Here is a 9,598-nt window from a genome sequence, read left to right on the forward strand (position 1 = left end):
GTGATTTTTAGTTCAGGTCGACCGGCTCACTTGAACTTGAAACGAGGTAAGACTAGCATAGAATGTAACTATATATTAATATGTGTATGTTTAATATATGCATGTCATTTGTGATTCGTATGCTACCAACACTTGTACGGATAAGTACGTAGTGTATGTGGAACAACACTTAGTGGTACTTGAGGTACGGTACAAATCCTACCCATACTAGTACAGTAGTGGAATGTAGTGCTGTTGGAATTATTTCACCATGATCTAGATTTACTACCATGTATGTTATTTAATATCCTATTATGAATTTCTAAAAAAAAAAATTAAATAAACACATATAAAGTTTAAGAAACCTTACATTGATTGCAGTGGAATATAATGACTCCTTCCGTTCAGATCTCTAGCCTTTGGTTCCTTTCTGTAGCAGAGCATTATCAAGATCTGAACCTGGATCTCTTTCTCTCCTTCTTGTTGATTGGATTCTTCACATTCTTACACACTATGATTGAGATACCACTTGATGTGTGTGGGTACTCACTCTATCACTTAATGTATGAAAATATGAAGAGAATATGGTTCGACTATGCTATAGGAAAGGAGGCTCAAAATTTTACTAATGGTGATTTTTTCATCAACTTTAAGTGTGAGCTATCACTATCTATTTATAGGCAATCACCTAGGTTTAGGTTAGGATTTATTAGGCATTAAAATAATGAAGAAATTAAATGGAAAATACATTCCCTAGTGGCCGGCCATAGGATGTATTGGGCCCCACTTGGAACTTTCCATTTTATCACAATCTTTCCTTATTTTCTCAAAAATGCCATTTTTCCAATTCTGACCATTTAAATGCAAAAACTAATTATTTCATAATTAAAATAACTATCAAATAAAATTGTCATTTAATATATTTATTAATTAATTAATAAATAAGCCCTTGCTTAGTAAAATTTCATAAACTAGACATAGTCTAATTTTAGAATTATAATTGATTAACTAAAATCAATTAACTGAGTCTTACAAGCAGTATTGTCTCAACTAGTACGGGGACCATGGGCCTATATAACCGAGCTTTCAATAAGCTGATCTAGAATTTACCAAGTAATTCCTCATTGCATTCACTCATAGAACTCGGAATGGCACTCTCAGTTACATAGAACGCTCTATATATTCCACAATAGATACGATATTAATTATCCATTGTTATGATCCCAATAATCAATAATCCTCTATAGATGATCTACATTGCATAGGGATAAAATTACCGTTACACCCTTTCAATGTATTTTATCCTTAAAATACTTGGCCACCTATAAATGATATTATAGTGAACTAATATAGTCACTAAAATGAGCACTCTATCATTTATCTCTAATTAGCAAGCTCGAAGGAAATCATCGTTTCACTTCTATTTCTGGATAGAAGCTATCTATCCATATCTATGATTAGCGCTCCCACTCAATTGTACTATCATGTTCCCAAAATGTACGTATCACCCTGACCAAAAAGTAGGCTTAACTAACAAATCAAAGAACACGAATAACACTCTTGAGATCGAACCTAACCATGTCAGGATTAAGATCATTTGATCTAGGATCAACTAGGTGATATTGAATTGAATAGATATTACGGTAAATTTATCATATCTAATCAAAGTTCAATATCGGTCCCTTCCAATGTATACTCCATACATCCGATACTGGTAAACTTTGCCAATGCCTTGGAAAAGACATAACACTTATTCAAGGTGTAAGTATACCTATCGCTGATTATCATGCCAGTCTAAATCTAGTGAACAGACAAATCAGGGAATTAAACTTTCGAACATATAAACATAATTATATTCCACTGTGTTGACAACACTATAATCATGAACAAATACATATGTTCTGAACTTAACAGAATTTATACATTAAATATAATCATGAAATAAATCATGTGAACCATGCAACCTAAAATGTGATTTATGATCTTTATTAATTAGTAAATTGAAATGGATTTTATTTAGGGCACAAAACCCAACAAACTCCCACTTGCACTAATATAAAACAAAAAGTACATTTCAAATAATCTCAACACCTTGATATCCAAATCAAGTGTAGTATGTAGTATACTCTCCGTAATATGTTCTGACAGGTTGTATTTAATACAACCTTCCCTCCACCATTACATTTCCTTAATCACAAAATTCTTGATATTGTGAAATTCCTCTCTATATGTCTACTCCTCTAGGGATACTGGATTCTTTACTTTTTGGTAACTACTTTTGCGTTAGTGAGGAAGTAACACTAGTAGTTAATAAATGTTGAAACAAATGCTAAAAATGTATAGAACTTTCCTTAGACTGAATAAGTATTTTTCCTGTAACTTTAACATTCAGTCTCTCTGGTAGACTTAGAGACTTCAGATAGGTTTTTACGGTTCTCCAAAATCACTACTCCACCCCCAGAGTAATCACCATCTCATCAGCAGACTTTCTAGCACTAAGGCAAGTCTAGAAATCTGATTTGGTGTTGTCTAAGAGTATTAAATACACCCTTATCGACTAACATATAGTTCCTCTTCTTAATCTTAAGAATTATTTGATTGTCTTCCAATGTTCATTTCCTAGATTAATCTGATACCTACTTATTTTCAAAATTTCCTTTCTTGTCCTTGTAATAGAAAACTTTTGGATGTTCCATATGAATGGTTTCAACCATAGTTCTCTTGGCTTTTCTTCTTAGTTTCTTATTCTGACAATCCATTACTTGTTTAAACTAACAATGGATTTCATCACAAGTGTCTTCCAAGTCATAACAGGGTGAGTTCTTTGAAACCCTCCCACTACGACAAGGTACCGTGAATTTTGTCTAAGAATACTAAATGGTATTGTCCTCTTCGATTGTGTCAAAACAACAGAGGCAGTGGGAACATCTTATAAAAATAAGATGATAGAACACTTTTGGAATCAAGAAAAAAAATATCTCCTCTATTTTGCTACTTTGTTTTCGGACTTAGTCATTTTCTTAGAAAAGTAGTATTTTTAAAAACAAACACTTTTTTTATCTAATGACTATGGGATGGTCCACCCCTAATCACTTAGAATAGCTAACAAACATGAAAACCTTAGTTAATAATTTTAGCTTTTCTTAAGATTACGATTAGGTCATCCATGAATCTAGTAATGGTTTATACTAAGTACACAACCATTTCATCATTCTGAAATTTTCCTATCACTAGGGTATTTCCTTAGAAGGACTTATAACGATTAGTAACTAATCATAGACCTTATCTATCATCAAAATGCAAATCAAATTTCTGGGGCGGTAAGTTTGGATATAATTCAAAAAATTAATTTAATAATCTTTGAACTACATATCTACCAAATATTTCTCCACCCCTATCAGTTTGCAAGATCTTTAACCACTTACCTTAATGGTTTTCCACCATTGCTAGAAACTCATGAAATTTTTCAAATATTTCAAATTTCTTTTGCATAAGGTAAAATCTAGAATGATCGTCTTAAGAATATAACGAAAACTCATATCTACCACCGAATGTACATCCATATTTGAATATAGATGATTCACTTTCAGTGGATATAGGCATACTGACTCTTTGCACAGATTGATCTTGTCAAAACCACTATAAACAAGATACAAATGCCGTAGATTTATAAAATATGTGGTTGTGGTCTTTCGATGACTTAGGTCTAGTTACATCAAAGAGTTCTTAGAATAGTCCAAGTTGATTCGATCACAGAATATTAAACTCACATTCCATATTAACATACAGTTTGAATCCATTGACAGAAAATGATAGTAATCACTTGTGAAAGTTTAACTATATTGTATTCTGGAATAGAAATAAAAAATTTCTATTTGGAATCTAAAATTCAAAGTCAAAGACTTAAATTTATACCAAATATACAATGCGTTTTATTCTAGCTTTGACCACCACTACTAATCTAACTCTAAGTATGATTTGCCTAAAGTAAGCATATATATAAGTAGGAGATTCTAAGATCGAGGATTTATATCATTTCGGGATAAAATGTCGGGAATATAATCATATGCGCCATTCAATTTCTTAAGAGAAAATAGAACGGCATCATAAGTAAATGAATTATAAACCATTCATCCAATGATATATATTATTTAAGCTAATTTGAAATAAATAAGCTAAGAGAAAAAATAAAGGATAATGTCGATTAAAAATAAGAATCCAACGATGTCCCGATTAGCGAGAGTCAAAGTTATTCTTATTTTTATAAACTTCTTCATTGTTTCATATTGTAAATACTAGTCTAAGGTGTCATCTATTGATGAACAGCTAGATGTTGCATTTATAAATATTTATCTATCGAGATCTAACACTATTATGTTTGTCTAATGTATGACAATCTATTAGGGATCTGTCCCATTAAAAACAACAAGCCAAGTTAGACCAACAATGAAGATTCGAAATTTAAACTACAATTACTAACAGAAAATAACATGGTTCAATATAAATTCACACACAATTCAGAAATTATTAAGCATTTAGCAAGTAGGAATGAGAAGTGAAAATACTAAAACTTACAATCCTAAATAATTTTCAAGGTCTCCAACAAACTGATATCAGTGTCCCGTTTAGGCGAGTGTCAAAGATACCATCCATTGAATAGAGTTGTTAGCTCATCTAAAATAATAAACATTCTAGCAACCTTTTATTCGATCAAGATGAAAATCCAGCGTTATCCCGTTTAGGCGAGAGTCAACGCCATTCTATCTTATGAGCTTCCACCATTGTTTCATACTTTTGTAAGTCTTACTAATAATCGCCACCATTAGGGTGATCCATACTAAAAATAAAACACTTACAAAAATACTTATCTTTCAAGGTCTACGGCGTTAAATTGCTAATGAATGTTCTTCCATTAGGGAATATTACTCACTAAAACAAGAACTATGTAGCATCAACAATGGAGATCGAATGTCCTAATAATAAAGCTCATTATTTAAAGTGTATTTTCTTCTAATGTTTATTTTAATCAATTTATTTTAAAATATATATTTATTTAATTAAAATTTTTAATTTAGAATAAAATTCTAAATATAAATTTTAATTTAATATTTATAAAATTATACTTAGATGGATATGAAAATAAAATGAATTATTTCCATCTTAGTAATAATTTTTAATAAATATTTAGAAAAGTATTCAATTTAAGTTGTATCAAAATTAATTGAAATTAATTTACAACTCAAATTTAATTTTCTATAAATATATATTGCATGTCGAAAATTAATGTATTTAAAAAAAAAATACAATTTTCGAAAATGCTATAAAATAAAATAAAATAAATCCTGAAAAATTATTCTAATTTTATGTTGGTCCAAAATTAAAAAATTAATTTTCAACACAAATATAATTTTCGTATTTAATTAAATATTTAAGAAAATTTCAAATATTTAAGTATCATGATGAAAATTAACTTAAATATTAATTTTCTATTTAATTAAATATCACTAGAAAAATACTTCAAGCAAACACACAATAACTATCTAGACTTTCATTGACTAATTCATTTTCTTTTCTAATTATAATATATTTTAGTTAATTTATTTTAATTAATCATTTAAATGAAAAATATAATGATTTAAGTTGGTCTAATTAAAATAAATAATTCTGAACTTTAATCTATTTTTCAAGAAAAAATTCTAAATTTTCTGCATTTAAATAAAAAATGCAATTTCAAATTAAAAAAAATGATTAATAAAATAAAATAAAATATATTTTGAAAATTATTCAAATTTAAGTTGTTCTAAAATTAAAATTTCCAACTTAAAATAATTTTCTATTTAATTAAATATTCTGAAAATAATACTATTTAAGTATCAAGAATGAAATCAACTTAAATATTTTAATTTTCAATTTAAATAAATGTATTAAATATAAGAATTAAATAATCAAGTATAAAATAAACTCAATTATTAATTCTAATTTAATACTAGGAAAAATATTTTTAATTAAGTTGATCCAAAATAATTAATAAAGAATTAATTTTCAACTTAAAATATTTTCCTAATTAAATATTAGAAAAATATAACTAGTCACTAGAAATTACTATCTAGATTATATTTCAATTAACTAAATGTTTTTCTAAAATTAACTTTAAAATATTCAATGAAAAAATAAATTTCATATATTTTAAAGTTAATTATGTTGCTAATTCAAATTTAAATTAGGTTAGACTAATATAATTAACCTAATACAATTATTTAAATAAGGCAAATAGGCCTTCACAATTGGGGTGGTTCATGTGAGGGAGGGCTGGGTTCAGTATGTCATACCCACTTCTATTGGCCCCCTAACTCTCACACAAGGCCCAAAGAGAGGAATGTAACCATTAAATAAATAATTGTTATTCATTGAATAAGCCCAATTCTAATTGGGCCTAAATAAAATTACTTATGTGAAATTTTATTTTAGCAACCTCGTCCATTTAATTACTTAAAACTTAAATGGGCTTCCTATATGCATCTAAGCCCAAAAGCAAACATATAGGCTCACACAGGTCAAATGATTTGGATGGGCCCTATCATATTACTAGGTTTACACAGATGAAAGAAGTACAAAATTTACCTGCTACAAATTATTTATAAGATGAGATTTTGCTCTGCTCTTCTCTGCTTCCATGGGGAGGAAGAAAAGAGTGAGCCGTAAACTTATTGTCATAGATCCAGATCCAGAGTCGAAGGACGACACTCAGGAACCAGGAGAGGAAGAAGATAAAGTAGTCACCACAGAGGGACTGAATCTGATAGCGAAAGTGATGGAAACAGAGTAGGTTCAATCGATAGACGAGGGCTGCGATTTCACCAGAGACGAGGAGAAGAGAGATCTCTTGACACCAAAATGTAGCAGCTGGGCAATGGAAGTCGAAGCAACCATTGATGCAGGTCAGATTAACAATTCAGCCAAAAAACACTGGGCATCTTTTGGGAAGACGAAGGTATTTAATCGTGATCCACAACTCCTATATACTGAGCCAATAATTCGTAATGGGATTAAAATAGCACAAGTTGATAAAGATGAAGTGAAAGAACAAGCAGCGTTCTAGACCACAGTAGTCATTTGCAAAGTCCTTGGAGCCAATCCTCCTATAACAGTCTTTGAGGGATTCCTGAAGCGAATTTGGGGACACTTGGGGATTGTTCAGGTTGCTAAATTGACTATGGGGCTAGTTATGGTGAAATTCAATGATGAAGCTTCTCGTGATCAAGTTTTGGAAGCAGGGGTTATACATTTTGATAGAAAACCAGTTATAATTAGGCCATGGACAACTGACCTTAATACTGTTAAGATGATTCATTCAGTCCCTCTATGGATCAGGCTATATGATCTAGGTCTCCAATATTGGGGGAATAAGAGTCTAAGTGCAATAATCAGCATAATAGGGAAACCTATTATGGTTGATCAACACACCAAGGAGAGAACAAGGGTTCAATTTGCAAGAGTTCTTGTTGAGATGGAAATTACAGATGACCCCGCCCCCATTCATTTCGTTCCTTAATGAACATGGGCAATTAATGGAGCAGAATATAGACTATGAATGGCTGCCTGCGAAGTGCAAGAAATGCTCTAATTATGCTCATACGATAGCTGAATGTAGAAGAGGTGAAATTAAGAAAGTAGGAGAAGAGGTTAAGGGGAAAGTTGAAAACAAGGAGAAGAAACCAGCAGCCACAACTTACCAGGAGAAGAGACTGATTGAGAATAAACAACAACAGCAGGGTAAAGAGTGGGTTATCCCAAAGAAAACAACTCCTATGAAAGTGTTGAAGACCCTTGAGAAGGCTACAGCAGAAACAAAGACACAGGGTGAAGAATGCAATTCGTTCAATGTGCTCCAGGATCTAGAAGTGGGGTTAGCAGAGAATCAAAGTAAGAGCAAAGCAGAGGTTTCGGGTAATTCTCATCCTCCTTATGGATAGTTGTAATTTAGCTTGTTGGAATGTGAGAGGCATTAATAATAAGGATAAATAGGAGGCTATTTGTGAGTTTTGTGTTAAAAATAAAATAGGGGTTGGAGCTTTGCTTGAGACAAAGTTGCGAGGGAATAAAATTCAGGAGTTTATTGATAGGAAGTTTGTTCAATGGGATCAATACTCTAGTCCTACAATTGAAGGATGCATCCTCATTGTTTGGAGGAGAAGCTTTGTTAGGGTTATAGTAATAGAGGAGAATCCTCAATACACTCATTGTTTCATCAAAATGGTTGGTCAAGAACATGCTTGCTGCATCACAATTGTTTATGGTTTTAATACTGCTGAGGAGAGAAAATAGTTGTGGAGTAGTCTATTACAGTTACGTTTCCCTGTGAAACCGTGGCTTATAGTTGGTGATTTTAATGCTCTTTTTGAGTTGGAGGATAGAGAGGGAGGTAATGTTGTGGAGTTAAGCGGTATTCAAGATGCTAGTAATTGGCTTGCTCAGAGTAACCTAGAACCTATGCTAAAGAGTGGATCTAATTTCACTTGGACTAACAATCAAGAGGGGATAAAAAGGATTTACTCAAAGATTGACCACATTTTCATCAATGAGTATTGGTTTGACAGATTTCCAAACTCAGCAGCGCATTTCAACTGGGAAACAATTTCAGATCATTGTGCGTGTGTGGTCTCGATCAAGGTGAATAAAGCTATTGGTGCTAAACCGTTTAGGTACTTCAATTTCTGGTCCTTTCATCCTGATTTTATTAATGTGGTTAAGGAAAATTGGAACAAACCTTTAAGATGCACAAGGATGAAGGTTGTCTTCTTCAAACTTGTTCGTCTTAAACATTGTTTCAAACAGTTCAATAACCATGTTATAGGTTATATAGGAAAAGAATATGAAGCTGCCAAAAATGTGTACACAGAAGCAAAATTAAACTCGCAAGCTGAACCTAGCAGTCATATCTTGCAACAACAAGAAAAAGAGGCAGCTGAAAGATATAGCCTGGCTGAAAACATGTATCATAGCTTCTTGAGTCAATGAAGTAAGATAACCTGGCTGAATAAGGGGGATGATAACAATGCTTATTTTCATGCGAGCTTGAAGAAGAGGAAAGTGGAGAATAGAATAGCGTCCTTCACCAATGATCAAGGCGAAAGGATTCAGGATTTTGCTGAAGGGGAAAGTCACTTCTTAGCTCACTTCAAAGGGTACATGGGGACTAGGAGTAAGACCACAAGGAGCTTGAACAAGGAAAGTATGGCTATGGGGGCTCAATTGAATCTTGATCAGCAACTTAGTCTTCTAAAACCTTTCTCAAGCAAGGAGATCAAGGAGGCTTTCTTTAGCATCCCAGATGCCAAATCTCCGGGTCCCGGCGGCTATGGAGCAGGTTTCTTTAAGCAAATGTGGGCTGAATTGGGTCAGGAATTCTCTAATGCTATTCAAGATTTTTTTACTACAGGTAACATGCCAAAGGAGTTTCATGCGACTATGATATCTCTTGTGCCAAAAGTAGAGAGTCCTTCTAAAGCAGTGGACTACAGACCTATTGCTTGCTGCTCAACGGTGTACAAATGTGTATCTAAACTCCTTTGTTCAAGACTGGCTCAGGTTCTTCCTATTCTAGTCAATCAAAACCAAG

General features: G+C 32.1%; 1 protein-coding gene across 1 annotated transcript; it reads left to right on the forward strand.

The window, feature by feature from the left end:
• The first annotated feature begins 7,547 nt into the window (after window positions 1-7,547).
• LOC133030528 (uncharacterized) lies at window positions 7,548-8,997 on the forward strand. The gene is made up of 3 exons (XM_061103303.1): window positions 7,548-7,926; window positions 8,042-8,275; window positions 8,357-8,997. The coding sequence occupies exons 1-3, from the start codon at window positions 7,548-7,550 to the stop codon at window positions 8,995-8,997; spliced, it is 1,254 nt and encodes a 417-aa protein (XP_060959286.1).
• The last annotated feature ends 601 nt before the right edge of the window (window positions 8,998-9,598 follow it).

This window comes from Cannabis sativa, chromosome 8 (genome assembly GCF_029168945.1).
Source record: "Cannabis sativa cultivar Pink pepper isolate KNU-18-1 chromosome 8, ASM2916894v1, whole genome shotgun sequence".
NCBI lineage: Eukaryota > Viridiplantae > Streptophyta > Magnoliopsida > Rosales > Cannabaceae > Cannabis > Cannabis sativa.